This window comes from Sceloporus occidentalis, unplaced genomic scaffold, assembly GCF_023333645.1.
Source record: "Sceloporus occidentalis isolate IW3139 unplaced genomic scaffold, rSceOcc1.0.p SCAF_1, whole genome shotgun sequence".
In the NCBI taxonomy this organism is placed as follows: Eukaryota; Metazoa; Chordata; class Lepidosauria; order Squamata; family Phrynosomatidae; genus Sceloporus; species Sceloporus occidentalis.
Genome location: NW_028316981.1, coordinates 164,252,049 through 164,266,825, shown reverse-complemented (window position 1 = coordinate 164,266,825; position 14,777 = coordinate 164,252,049). Strand labels below are relative to the sequence as shown.

At 42.1% G+C, this 14,777-nt stretch overlaps 1 protein-coding gene across 2 annotated transcripts in view; it reads right to left on the bottom strand.

Moving 5' to 3' along the window:
* GALNT6 (polypeptide N-acetylgalactosaminyltransferase 6) overlaps window positions 1-14,777 on the bottom strand; it is an 82,096-nt gene that overhangs the window by 35,619 nt on the left and 31,700 nt on the right. For both annotated transcript variants that reach the window (XM_089480532.1, XM_089480542.1), the window contains 2 exons: window positions 11,325-11,908; window positions 902-1,074 (listed from right to left, as the gene is read on the bottom strand). In XM_089480532.1, the coding sequence (XP_089336658.1) occupies window positions 902-1,074; window positions 11,325-11,812 (661 nt within the window). In that variant the 5' untranslated portion in view covers window positions 11,813-11,908. The remainder of the gene's footprint in view (window positions 1-901; window positions 1,075-11,324; window positions 11,909-14,777) is intronic.

Genomic DNA, 14,777 nt, shown 5'->3' with positions numbered 1-14,777 from the left:
AATATACAGTTGCCCCTCCTTTGCCACGGACTTGGGACCCGTGTTCTTGATTACTCATGGAGGGGCGACCTCTGTTATCCTCAATGGGGCACGCCCCCGCGGCGCATGCTTTCCGCAAGCTCACGGGGGCAAGCCCTAGTCAAGCCTATGGGACTTGAATACATGCGAGTTTCCATTTTCATGAGGTGGGGTGGGCTCCGGAACAGATCCCCACGAAAACAGAGGGTCGACTGTAGTACAACTCTCTATAGTGAGGAAGGCTGTGACTATGTGACTTGTATGCCCATCTAACTAATCAGTGATAATGGGCAACTCTACAGGGTGACCAGACATCCATCCCTTTCTTGGACATGTCCTACATGTCCACCTTCTGTCCAGGAAGAATTCCAAAATATCATCCATTTTAAGCATGTTTAACACCTGGTATGGATCTTTCTTAACATCCACCCCACCCTGCCAAAAGGAACTGCCCATCTCTTTGGGGCTTCTCTAACATATCCTCTGCCCGTAAAATCTGCAGTTGTGTCATCCAGTGCCGTAGCAGGCAAACAAGGAATAGTTCAACATATTTATTATTGCCACTACCGCTGCTGCTGCAAAGGGCTCCAATCAACCTCAAATCAAGGTTTATTATAGACTGTAACTGGCACAGGAGCCCGATTTGGGGGGGGGGGGGCGGAGGAATACAAAACATGAGCTCGAGGAAAAAGCAGCTTGTGCTGAGAACACGTTGCCCTTATAAGATTTTGTTTTTTATTTGAATTACATTTGTTGAGCAACCATGGTTGACGTTTAATGAAATCAATACATAATGCCCTCATGCTTTGGCCCCAAAATCTCACCCCTGGGATGCTCCTAACATGACAACCCTATCCACAACTCTTTCATAGGCAAGACTTACCATCTGTACTGGCATCATCCACAAGAATGATCTCCTTTAGCAATATAGCTGGGGAAGAATACAGAACGCTGTACACAGTGCGAAGCAACGTTGACCAGGCCTCGTTGTGGAAAACAATGATGACGCTGGTGGTTGGGAGAGGCGGACAGCGTTTGAACCTTTGTTCGATACATCTACAAAATAAACATCAAATCCAAGGTACATATAAGAGGAAGTCAGTGCTCTCAAGCCCCTCTCCCTTTATCAGAAAGTGAACATGATTCTATTTCAACTAGAGAGGGACTGGATCAATGCTAGGACACAACAGAGCTGGGCATCTTGTGACTCTCCATCTGCTGCTGGGTCGCAACTCCCAGCAGCCCTGCCAATTGTGAGTGATAGTACAGTGTGCAGTCCAGCCACATTTGAAGGATCACAAGATCCTAATTCCTACAACACACATAAGATTTATTTTAACATCCAGGTATGTCTTAACATTGGCATTTTATTTCCCTCACTCCCTTAATTGTAGGCAGGACCTTACTGTTTGGTTTATATACACAGAACAGTACATACAGGAATGTGGCTGTTCCAGGGCTAGCTTGAGTAAACTTGCCACCCAAAGCCAAATTTGTTGATGAAACTGTGAACAAATTTCTTCAAAGCAGTGGATAACACTGACTTAAAATTTATTCATTAGACATCACTAATAAGCAGGACAAAAAGTGTAAGATTCCCCCCAAAGTCCAGCAGTGCAAGGCTATGTAAGTCAGACTGCAGAACGACAAGCAAACATCTTGGTTTGATGTTTGGCCTCTTAGCCATTGTGTTTTACTAAAGCTAGCAGCTAGCCCAAAAAACAGTTGGAAACTCTGAGCAGGTGTGCAATGTATGCCAGGAGCAGACTCCCTTCTCCTCATAACTTTGGAAAGAGGCAAGGGCCCTCTCAAGGGGTTCTCTCCCTCTTTCTATTGCATCTGGTCACCCACCCCAGCTACCCTCTCCTTCCCCCTCCTTGACCTTGCCTTGACTCAAGTCCTTGCAGGTTGCAGAATGAGGTCATGGATTTCCATTCTCAAGCCCCAGTCCAGAACAATAGCACTCTCAATGGGTTCCTTGCTACATGCTGGTAAATGGAAAGTTGCTTTAGTAAAGGGGAAAAGTGGGTGGGTGAAAGGAGAGATAATTTATTCTCCTGAGGTCTAGAGACAAAATGGCATTGGCTTCTTGCTTTGTTCAGAAGTTCAGCTGGGAGACGGAAGAACACAATGAACATCCTTTTGTTCTGAGTGTATGTGTGTATGCTTTCTTTTTGCTCAGGGTGTGCACAGAACAATCCACTCTTCCTGGCCAGCATATTTCTCACCATGTCTGGCACTATCAGCTCTAGGACTGTATCTGTTGATGACCTTTGTATACAAATCTTTGGCCTGTTATAGACATAATGTGAAACTACAGTGTAGATGGTATGAACAAGACTGAGGGCTTATGCTTTTTCCCTCTCTCCCAGCACAGAGAGGAGATTAAAAATAAACGCTTGTTCGTTTTGACTGTGATTCTTCACTACATCTAAAAAAGACAAAATATGGTTAATTGAGGATGAGCAACTGTGGGCTCCAAATGTTTTAGGCCTACAAGTCCCATCAACCCTAGCTGTCATATCTAATGGTGAGTGATAATTGAAGTTGTGATCCAAAAACATCTAGAGAACCACACATACCCAGCCACTTGTTTTAAACAATGGTTTATTGAAACAAACTAGGATCATACAACAGAATCACAGAATCATAGAGTCATAGAATTATTGAGTTGGAAGAGACCCCAAGGGCTATCCAGTCCAATCCCTGTCATGCAGGAACACACAATCAAAGCACCCCTGACAGATGGCCATCCAACCTCTGTTTAAAGACTTCCAAAGAAGCAGACACCAGCACTCTCCGTGGAAGTGTGTTCCATTGTCGAACAGCTCTTACTGTCAGGAAGTTTCTCCTATGTTTAGGTGGAATCTCTTTTCATGTAATTTGCATTCCTTGCTCCAGGTCCTATTCTCTGAAGCAACAGAAAACAAACTTGCTACATCTTCAATATAACATCCATTCAAATACTTAAAAATGGCTATCACAACACCTCTAAGCAATCTGTTATCCAGGCTAAACATGCTCAGCTAAGATCTATGCAGTGGGTACATGCAACTGTACATGTTCTCCAGCTTACAATACATGTAGCCCTCCAGGCCCAAAAATGTTGTGTCTGCTAAGTGCTCAGTCTCATACCTCCCCATACCTGCTTCCTTGCTTTTCGTTTGGAGAACAACCCTGCTGATTACTAGGGAGCAAAACTGCAATATTATTATCTTCACCCTCCTCTTACATTCCTAGCACCTTTTTGCCTCTTGAGTGATGTCCTTATTTATAACTTCTCCTGCCATGTGTCAACAAACTGTAGTTTGAAACATGTGTGGGAAATCCACAGTTCATGGTCCACATGCAACTCTCATTGCAGCTCCATGCAGCACCAAAATCCCAAAGGCATTTCGACTGTACTGTTTCCACTGCTGAATGGCATTGAGGTACAATGAAGTGCAGTTGCTTTTGACTAAATACATAATCAAAGACAGTTTGTTTTGACAACAGAGCTCTCTGACAAAGACAGCTAAATCATTCACAAAACTACAATTCGCAGAATTCCATAGCTTTGAGTCATGGCAGTTAAAGTGGTATCAAACTGGATTATTTCTGCAGTGTGGATGTTGCTAATGCTGGGATAAAAACAGAGACCATCTTATACACTAATCATTTAAAAATAATTATTAAGAAGGGAGAGGGACAAATTGAGTTTGTCACTGAGATGAACTAATTTAGCATGGTTTGAAATAAAAGGAACAGGGAGAGTCCAAAATTACCTCTCTAACTGGGTGACACTGGTATTTAAAAAGGCATATTCCATGTTAAACATAATTTTAAAAGGGTATTGAAAACTACCAGTACTATAATGCTCTGATACAAGCCAATGGTGTAACAACACTGGGATACTACATACTGCTGTGCCACTCAAAGTGGTGGCCCAAGGGTCCGTATCCGTCCATGAGCCATCAGCCGTTGGTCCCTGTAGTTTCCAGAAAAGAAACAATTTCACCCAATGGGGACAAATATGGTGCAATTCCTTGACACAGAGGGGGAAAAATAGCTGTTGGTCCCCCATCAATTACTTTACACAGCACTGGTTGAGGGCTCACCATAAAAAAGGATATTGTTGAAAAGAAAAAGGTGTGACAAGGAACTGATCAACCAAAATGATCAAGCAATTAGAGGAGCAACGCTATGAAGAGGCAATAGGTTTGAGGCTGGTTAGCTTACAAAAAAATGAATACAGGAACACATGGTAAAGCTGTATAGAATTATGTGCATGAGAAAGTGGATAGGGAGAAAATTTGCTCCCTCTCTCCTAATATTAGAAAGCGGAGGGTCATTCAAGTGAGCCGAATGGTAGGAGATTGAGGACTGATGAAAGGAAGTACTTTTCCCCACAAACTCAGAGTAGAATTTTAAACCGCATGTTGTATGGATGGCTAACAACAACTCAAATGGACTTTAAAAGGAGATAAAAACATATCTGGGAGAGAAAAGATGAACTAATGGAAAGATGCCCAAATGAATGAAAAGGAACTAAAGGGAATAAAGGGATGTATATAAGTATAGAAGGGAATAGGGAGCAACAAGAGAAAAAGTGGTAGCCCTGCCTACTGCTAGTGCCAATACAGTGATTGAGAGAATATATATTTTTAAAAAATTAAATAATAAAATATGTTTTTGCTCAGTGTTGTGAACCCCTGATGAGGGGAAACCTGAACTGATAAGAATCTTCATAGTTCAGTACTTACTGTGTACAAATTTTGCAAATGGTTTTGTGTGTCTGTTCCTCTCACAAAGCGTGTGTGCGTCTGTGTGTGAGCACAAAGCAACATTTTATGTGTAGGAAACATTAATCTTTGGTAATACTTATATGTAGATACATTATTTTTTTCTGCAGGAAATGCTGTTTTCTGGACAGAAAATTCTGTCTTCTCCGCAAAAAGCCCATAAACAAAAATTTTACAGAAAATATCCTGAACTGCAAATTTCAAAACTGCATTTTTCAAAGTCCTTCTCATAGCACAAAGAAAATTGCTAAAATTACTCATTGTTTCCTTTGAGAATGTAATTAGCAAAGAAATATATCTCTGGCCAATATGCAGTTTCTACCTCAACCATTTCCCACAAGTGAGAAAGCTCCAAGCCTCAAAAAGGGTCACAACTATACTTGACCTCAACAACTTTGTTCACACCAGTTTAAATTATCCAGCTTTCAAATTCAAATGTAACAAGACAATCTGGTGAGTTTTAATCGGGAAACAGGTGCTCCCACTTTCCTCAGGGCTGTCTTGAGAAGAGGTGTTCAGGATGCTGAAGCAGCACCCCTCGTCCACAACTCAGAAATATCCGCAACGTCACATCTGTCTTGCAACATCCACACACGTTACTCAAATGACTGAGATGCCTCTATAATTCTAAGAGCCAGTAGTGAGGTTGCTGTTTCATTTAAATGAAAGCACAAGTTTTTAGGAAAAAATCCCCTACTTGTTCATGTGCAGTCTCATACTTACTGGCTGGCTGCTCACAACAAAAGCTTTAGAGAGCATCCTAGAAGGAACACTTTATTTCATTTAAATCTTTTTCTAGTGTCAATAGTGGAAAGTAGAAGAGAGTTCCTGAAGTTTGCGCCACAAATCCAAACCTCCTTCTTAAGGTTCTGCCTTAAGAAAGGCTACCACTGAGCCATAGCTACTTTCCCCAGTTCAAAATCTCATTCAGTATGCAAGAGCCATTTCAGTGATTTTTTTAAAAAAGAAAATCTTAAGAGGTTCAGGGGAGGCTTATCATTGGTGGACAGCAATTTTTTCTCAGGATGTCAACAATTTATCTCAGGTATCTACCAGTCACTAGCTCCCATTTCCCCTTTCACCCCAATGACTCCCATGTTTGTTGAATTTTCATTTGTTTTATAAATTTTAAAATCCGCCTTAAGCTCTGACAGATAAAACAAGCTATATCTTGAACATAAACAACATTTCTTTCCTTTGCTGACCCCTTTCAGATATGCTGTCATTTTTAAAGAAGGTCAGGAGTCAGAAATGCCATTTTTGAAGGGGGCAGAAATTGACTGTAAAGTTTAAACTGTTTCAGTTAAAACATTAGGGGTGTAGACTGTTCACTACTTGAAGCTTGGACCTAATTTTCTTGCTACCTGATAAAATACTATGGAGAGACCCTGAGGTTTTGAGGTGAGTGTTGAAAGAGAAGCTCTGTCCCCATTCGATATTTGGAAGCCAACCGGAATTACCAATTGAATCCCACTTGAATTACGGACAAAAGCTAACTTCCACCATACTTGAGGGCAGAAGGCCAGATAAGGGGAATTCAGGATGGACCAGGAGGCACATACGTGCAGCTTTATCCTCTGATAAGGATAACCACCATGGATGTGTGTGCATGTATGTATAGGAGGAACAGCCAGAGAATTGTGTGTGATGCTCCTCTAAGCATCTGCCACCTGAAGCAGGTGACTCATTCTGTCCTAATGGATCCCAACTCAGCAACAGAGCTTATGATCTGCAAACATATCCTTGGTTCATGAGACTTTCTAGTTAAAATGATCTGGTAACAGGATATGGGAAAAAGACTTCCAGCTGCCTGAGGTCTTGGGCAGTCTGTAAAAGAAAATACTGGGCTAGATGGAGTCAAGGTACTAATTTGTAATGATGTGGCTTTCGACATTCAAAACTGATGGTGTTGTGCAAATAATACAAAAGCCTTTGTTGCATGTGAGTGTTTAAAATCTCAATATGTATTTTAACAATGCTATCAATACCACTTTTTAAAAAGAAAGGTACGATTTAAAAAGAAATTTAACGATTTCTTTAAGACTAATTGATTTTGATTTTAGCATGACATTTCAGGGTATAAAGCCACTCTTCAGGTGCAGTACCAAGTGATATTAAGGCCTTAGGTTATAAAGCATAGTGCTGATCAAGGGAGTCAAACCCTTTCAAAATGTTTTGACATTCACCAGTAAATTGGGAACCCAGTTGTCTGAACATGAAAAGACATGGACTAAAAAAAAAAACACTAACGGTTCCCAAGCAACAGTGCTGACTCAAGATATTTAATTGCCTGAATCAGACTAAATAGAACCTCCTCAGGGCCAAAACTTTTCATCTTCCATTTGCTGCACCATTTTGACATACATTTCTTGCCTTTGTCTTGCTGCAGTCTGAAGCTTCACTTGGGTTTCATGACAGCATGAGGCACTTTTACCTGAAATGTGGATCCTGGATAAAATGTGTCCACTGCTCTTAGGAAGCATTTTCCGAGCATTTCTTTTATTCATGCAAACTTTCTCAGACATGGGAGAAAAACATGGGAGAGTGAATGGATTTAGGTGGGGTGCTTTGTTTTTGGGGTGGGTGGTAAAGAAAGCTTCTATACCCCCTTTCCCACTGATCTCTTTTCATTGCACTGTCCATATTTGCCTCTGAACTTTTCAGCAGGAAGGCAGCCGGGTCTCTTACATGCTGCATACCTCCACTGCACATCAAAAGGGGGAAAACGTTCCACATGGGAGATCAGTACCCCCCTTCCCATCACCTCCTCCCCCATTCCAAAAGGGTTCAACAATGAGAGTTTCATTCACGGCCTCCCGCCCATCTGAACCAATTTCCCCAGCTCTCCGATTTATGGTTTCGTTTCTGGTAGGGCTTTACACTTTAATTTAAATTGGTTTATGCCTCTTTGGTTGACTGAATAACATTCTTGCACTCCCTGCCTCGAATGCCGCATTCTTCTATTGTGATATCTACACCTGCTAGGCAGAAATAATCGGCATTTGGGAGGGCAGGAGGTAAGTAGATGAGACAGAGAGACTGTCTGCAAAAACTGCCCTGGTTTTGAGCCATTATTCAAGATGCCCTTTGTTGGATCCTTGCTCCCCTTCCCTTCCTCCCGCCCTTGACTGACTTATCTCCATTATGAAAAGCAGCCGTTGCCCTCAGAAAGCCTCTGGAGACCACAGGGAAAGGTGGAGGAAGGTGGGGGGAAAGAGGAGAGAGGGTCACATTTGACTCCTTCCTTTGCCCCCCTGCTGTACTGTAAGCTTTGTCTGTTCCACTTGGCGAGCAAAGTGAAAAATTAAGGGGGCAATGGAGCTCTTCGAAGCAGGAGGAAACAGACCAAAACCAAGGGCAGGCGGCAGATGGAATCAAGGAAGTTTTTGAACTTGGACAACTTTTATCTATTCCTTTAAAAGAGAGAGAGAGAGAGAGAGATATGATTGCAATTGCCAATAAATGGGGGCACCAGTGGGGTATAAAGGTAGGAGACTGTGGGGCAGGAGGAAAGGGAAGCAGCAGGTAATTAAAAAGGAAGAAATGCACCCCAGGCCTTTTCTTCCTGACAGATGAAAGGCAACCAGCAAGATTTCATCTTGGGCAGAAGGAGCTCTTGTGATCTCTCCCTCCCACTCAATGTAAGGTGCCCCTACCCAATACTCTGGGCATGCAGCTAGAATCAGAATCGCTTAGCTTTTTTTTCTCTTCCAACCAACAAAGGAAACAACTCCTCTGTATGTTTGTTTCAGCCATTGTTGGCTGATGATTCACCTTTTTCAAACATAGATTTGAATAATCTTGACTTCTAACTAGAGCTAAAACAAATTATTTGCCAAATTCTCAACCTTCAGCTAACCCCCTCCCCATTTTGAATGAGAAATTTTGAACAATTTCACATGTTCAATGTTAGTTTTTAAAATAGCTAAGCCCTCAAAGCTCTAGACTTGTGGGAATTGCGCTCTCTCTCTCTCTCTCTCGCTCTCTCTTATTTTGGCAGGCTTCAAGTAAGAAATCTTTTTGACAGTTTTCAGCTCTTAAATACCATTAATACAATATATCTTTCCAATGAGTTCCAGGTACTGTACATCCTTCCTCTGCTCCACATTACATTGACCAATAAGGTGTTGGATCAAAACAAAAACCTATCTGATCCAGAATTCTGTTCCTAAAGTGGCTAATTTGCTGTCTCAGAGTTAAGCCCATGGGGTGGACATAAGCAGAAGAGCACTGAAACAAAGGTTAGATCAACAGAGAAAACTGATTAATCTAGTATCACTCAGCCAAAGGTATTTTCAACTCAGATCTTCTTGAACCTAGTCCAGTGCTCTAACCACTATATAACAGTGGCACTCTAATCTGACAATGCTGCTTTAGTTAAGATTCTTTTTTGAAAAAATCCAACCAATGCACCAAAAACATATTGCTTTTTGAAATTTAACCTGGACTATATCACAGAGAAGGCTTGTAAACCTGTAATTATTCAACTTCATGTAACGACTACTACTCCTACTACAACAAACAGTGTTTCAATAAAACACTGGCTTTGTATCAACAGGATCCTCTTTTCTTTTCCTTCCAGAGACATTCCCCCCCCCCCTTTGGGGGGGGCATGAGTATTGCTTCACAGCAAACATTTACACACAATGAATTCCAGCAATTTAGATAGCTTTAGAGAGGATTAGGGCCTATCCCCTCACAGGATTTGTCTATCAGCAGCTATTAACCATGATAGCTAAGTGTAACAATCACAAACAGAAGCAGTCTCTCTGGCTCTGTTTAAAAAACAAACAAGGAAAGATCCTCACTTCGCATCCTGCTTGACAGTGCCCAGTGGCATCTGGCCAGATGTTGCTTCCAGACACTGGATACTAGAGGAGAGGGATCCAGGAAGGCAATTCTTACATTGTTAGAAAGTAATGGAGGAATGGGAGCTGTTTCCTGTTATCCTATAGATAGCAGTCTAAGGCTACATTAAAATAAAAGCATGGAAATGTTATGATTTTTTGGATTACAATATCCTGAATACACCAAGTATGATGGGAACTGCTGACCTAATATGTAGCTTTCCCCAAGCTGCTATTCTGAGGGTCCTCTCCTGCTACATCACCCCATCAAAACCTCTAGAAATGTTTTCAGAAAAATACCTGCTCTCTGAAACACCCCTTTGGAAGGCATCCTCATTGAATACATAGCAGAGTCTATCAGCTATGCAGTCTGGAGGGATACTGGTACAGTCTGACAGTCCATAAAGTGATCAAAAACACCAAAGTAGCTGCTCCCTAGGATTAGATCCATTTGAGGCTAAATACCTATGACCACTGGTCAACTACCTTATAACAAAATAAACATATTCAGGGGTAGTGGTGTTGGCCAAATAGCACAGTACAGTAACATCCAAAATCCACAAAATAGCGATACCTGTAATTGGCCAACCAAAATGCACAAAGTACTATGTGCAAACTATCAAAATGCATCCTGTATTTTGTGCATTTTGGTTGGGTGACTACTGTTTTGTAAATTTTGGATGTTACTATACTTTACTTTATAAGAAGTCAGACTGATTAGCTCAGGATTGTCCCCTCACTGACACAGGGCTCTTCAAGCCTTCCATCAAAGGAGTCTCACTCGTCCTTTGCAGTCTAACCGTTTTAACTAATCTTCTCTGTGCAAAGCACATGCTCTACCACTGAGCAATGGTTCTTCTCTGATGTTTGATCCATTGAAACAATGGAGCAGTAACTGCAGCTCTCCTTTCTGAGTAGTCTCTGCACATGCATCCTCATAGGGCCTACTTAACACTGTGACCTCTTGGCCTCCTACCCTATCCAACATACTTTTCTCCCCACAAGGTCTTTGTGTTCCTCCTGATTTTTCTGCAGCAACCTGAACCCACTTAATTATTCTGCCCCTTTTCTCACCTATTTTGCTTGGGCCTCAACACTCATAACCCCAGCCACATCTCCACATCCAAGTGGTAAGGGATGCTGGGAACTGCAGTCCAACATCTTGAAGGCCACATCCCTAGGCTACATGAAATTTAAGGTATCCATTTTTCATGTTTTTCCCAGCTAGATGTCTAAAGCCATAGTGTGAAAACTCATGTGAGACTTAAATCCCAATTTTTTAAAGCCATCTTTCTCTGGAGAAGCTGAATGATAAACAGGACCCTCTGAATAGCTTTTGTCTAGCAAGTAGCTGGAATATCTGTGGGCAGCATCTGGATGCCCTCAGAGGCTTTACTGCCACAAGACAATGTGTGCCCAGTGGGCACACAAACATGTGGGAAACAGCCAATGGCAACATCCACCCACAAGCAGCATATGCCTCTGCCATATATCTGCACCTAGGTCCAGGTAAACAGGGGAACATTAAGTGGATGCTGATGGATGGCCAGCTTTTACCTATCTGATCACATTCCCACTGTGGTAGGCTACCACTTGGAAGAGGGTTGTGCTTGTATTCATTCTGGATTTTCCCTCAACCAGAACGTTTTATAGGGAGCAGAGAGGAGGAAGATCTTACTCTGGAGGCCTACTATCTGGTCCCAAGGCCCTTTGGAGAGAGATCCGGTCACTGGCGTAGGCATTGAAACAGTGCTTCTCATAGCCTCTCTCTTTCTCCTTTGTCTCCTCTGGCGTCCACTGCTCCTTCTTGAAGGCTTTGCCATCTGCACCAGGGCTGTTGGGGTCCTGAGGTGGACGCTCCATGAAAGGTTTCAATTCTGCAGGTGTGTAATACCCTGGCAAGCAGGAATTGCTGTCCTGTACAAGTGCCTCTTGCTGAACCGGAGCCCGGATCTGCAGCTTCGGCATAGAGTCACGGATATTGTTGACGGCTCCCATCATTATGTCAATCATTTGGTCTTTCCTATCCACAATGTTCTTTAGCCAAGGTTCTTCCTGTTGATCCCCACTACCCACGTCTCTTTGCATGATGAATAGAAAGATCACAAAGACCACACCCACCAAAGCCAGCTTCAGTGGGCCATAGTGTCTCCGGAGCAGCCTCATGGTGGCAACGTTTTGGCAATGGCTCCTGCATTAAGGAAGGCACCTGCTTTTCAAGGCTTTGGTTAATCCATGGGATCGTAGCATCTTCTTCTGAACCTGAGAAAACATACAAAATTATAAAGAAACCTGAGAAGAATTAGAGGGATGACTCTATGCACTACTTCACTCACCCCGACCTTAAGTAGGGAGAGAATTGGGGAGCGAAGGAAGGGGAAGGAGAGAGACCACATTATATTCTGAGGCACTTGGTTTTCATATCCTCTTCACTGTGGCATACCCAACAACCAACATATACAATTCAAAACAATAAATGAAGGAAAGGAGTGTTTTTTTTAAAAAAAGCTAGATAGAGAAGGTTGCTATCTGCTTTGAAGACTCCATGGTCTTCAAGATGAACCAGGATCATGAGCATCTTGCTATGTGGATGAACCTGAGTCAGGTGGCAAGACAAAACGTATGACTGGACAAGAAAGAAAAATAGCTATTGACCTAGAAGCTAAATATGAGCACCCATTGCTGCACAGCCAAGATGTGCTTAAACTTGAAAACCATCTTCAGGGATAACCGGAGCAATCCTGGTCATTCCCCATCACTGCCACCCCCATGCCTGTGTCCGATACAGTCCACAGTTTTACCAATGGTCATTCTTCTCCCAACTTGAAATAGAAAACCCTGCTTAAGGTTTAGTAATTCCATTAAAAAATTTTTTTATCATCTGGCAGTCTTCCCAGTGGTGTCACTAGGGAGGTGGGGGGAGTGCACCCCATACTGGGTGACACCCTAGAAGAAAGGTGATACTTGGTTGGGCCCTCATCCCACTGGGAGGGGTGAGAAGCTGTGGCGAAGGAAAAGTCTGAGTATGCCCTTTTGGCTGCTGCCACCCCAACCCCCCTGCACCAGGTGACACTCAGGGTAGGGACACCATTGAACCTTCTCAGGTCATAAAACAGACCTGTAACACATGAGAAATCAATGTCTAAATCAGTTACAAATGGTAAAAAAAATAAAATACATTTATTTAACAGCTAAAACTAATCACCAATGCTTTCAGCCATTAGATTGCAGATAGATGGACTGGCAAATCTTCTTTGAACAAATCTTGCCAAGAAAAACCCATGATAGGGTTGCTATGAGCAACATAGATATTAGAAACAGACAACCCAAAACGTATGTCCTACAATCCCAGGCCTTACAGTTCCGAAGATGTTGGTACAAAACCTGCAGAAGCACAACTTTTCACATCTGTGTTTAATTATGTTTTTAATTTTTCATTGTATTTTAGTTTATATTGCATTTTAACTATACATCCCTTTCGTGGGCTGGCCAGAGGACTTATCTTGGGTAAAAGAATTGGCACTCAATTAAATTGGTAGGGAACAGAGGACAAGAGAGGGCAAAATCATGTCTCCCCAGTAGACTCAGACAAAAGCAAACTGCTGTAGCCCCTACTGGCTTGGATGTTCTTCTTCATTAATACATTTTGCCATCTTGACTGATGTTGCTTGGTGATACATGTCCCAGTTGTCATCTGTGAATTTTGGAGGGTATGTAATGGGACTGAATGTTAGGATTCCAAGTTGTATACAAAACTGGGGCAAAGTACCTGAGACAGGGCACATAGATGACCTTCTCTGGTACCCAGTGGATAGAATGAATGGCAAGGATGTGAGCAGCAGGCCTGCTTGTGATACTTTGACCTGGACCGCACCTGACCTCATACTCAGGAGCCATCCTTGTTCTTACAGGTCATTAAATGATCATTGGGGTATAAGAGAAACACAGAGTTTTCCAGAAAATTAATATCTCTATCCAGGGTGCTAGATAATCCCTTATCCCATCTCCAGTGTTTAACTTTTAAAGCAAGATAGCAGAAATCAAAGATTGCCAAGAAATTGTGGTTACTTAGTGATCTCTTAACATGCTTAGGTGTAGTGTCTTCAGTGCTTAGTCTATATCAGGGTTCAGCCCTGAAAACTCAGAACAAGGTCCAGGTCTGTGCATGAATTAATCCCTGCTCACCACCACTGTGTATATTTATAAGTAAACTCACTAACCCATGGTAAATAAGGATGTATGACATTCTTACAGCTAGAACGAACTATAGACATTGTGAAAGGATGGCAGATTTCAAGAAGGAAGTGACAGCTGTATGAAAAGGGAGTTTCTGACTCTTAATTCCTTTGTATGCTGCACTACTAATACAATGAACCCTTTCTTGTAGACAAGTGACTCCTACCCACAGAGTCAGGGAAATTGCAAGACTGAAGTCACAAAGGTCTGTTGAACAGGTATGTGTGATCTTCAGGAAATCTTTGGAATTTTGAGAATTTCATCTTTCAGCAATTTTGAGGCAAAAAAGAGAACATTCCTTGCCTTCATGTCAACAGAAATAAATTTAGAAAACAGGATATCAAGAACCTCCAAACAATCAGAAAACAAAGCACCTAAAATGATTGCTACCAGTTTTACCTGCAAGCCAACTCTGCTCATCCTGCCATAGTGTCCTCATATCTTCCTATCATGTGGAACATTTCTTTACTAGAGCTAGGAGAATGTTTCCTCCCCTTCCACTCCACACACCTCACTTTGTTGTTGGGTATTAAAGGAGATACAGAAGCTTTACAGGAGAAAATCTCCATGGAACAGAAAAATACTGTTTGCAACTCAGCTCACAATAAGCATAGCAGACTACAAGGGGGAAATGGTATCAGTTATCCCCTTCTCTTGGCAGAGCAGTTTTTAATGAAGATGATAAACCCCTGTAGATCAACATTTGATTAAAGTGAAATAACTTGCTTCACATATTCAGAACAGGACATCCATTTGTCTTCTTGGGCAGAAAGCAGATTGTTATGCTTTTATAGACGAGAAGGGTTTGAAGATGGCTATTTTAAAAATTCAAGTAGAATGTATACTTGAGTTACACAAAAAAGGGGCGACGTCACTGCTGGTAAGAGGACTGCTG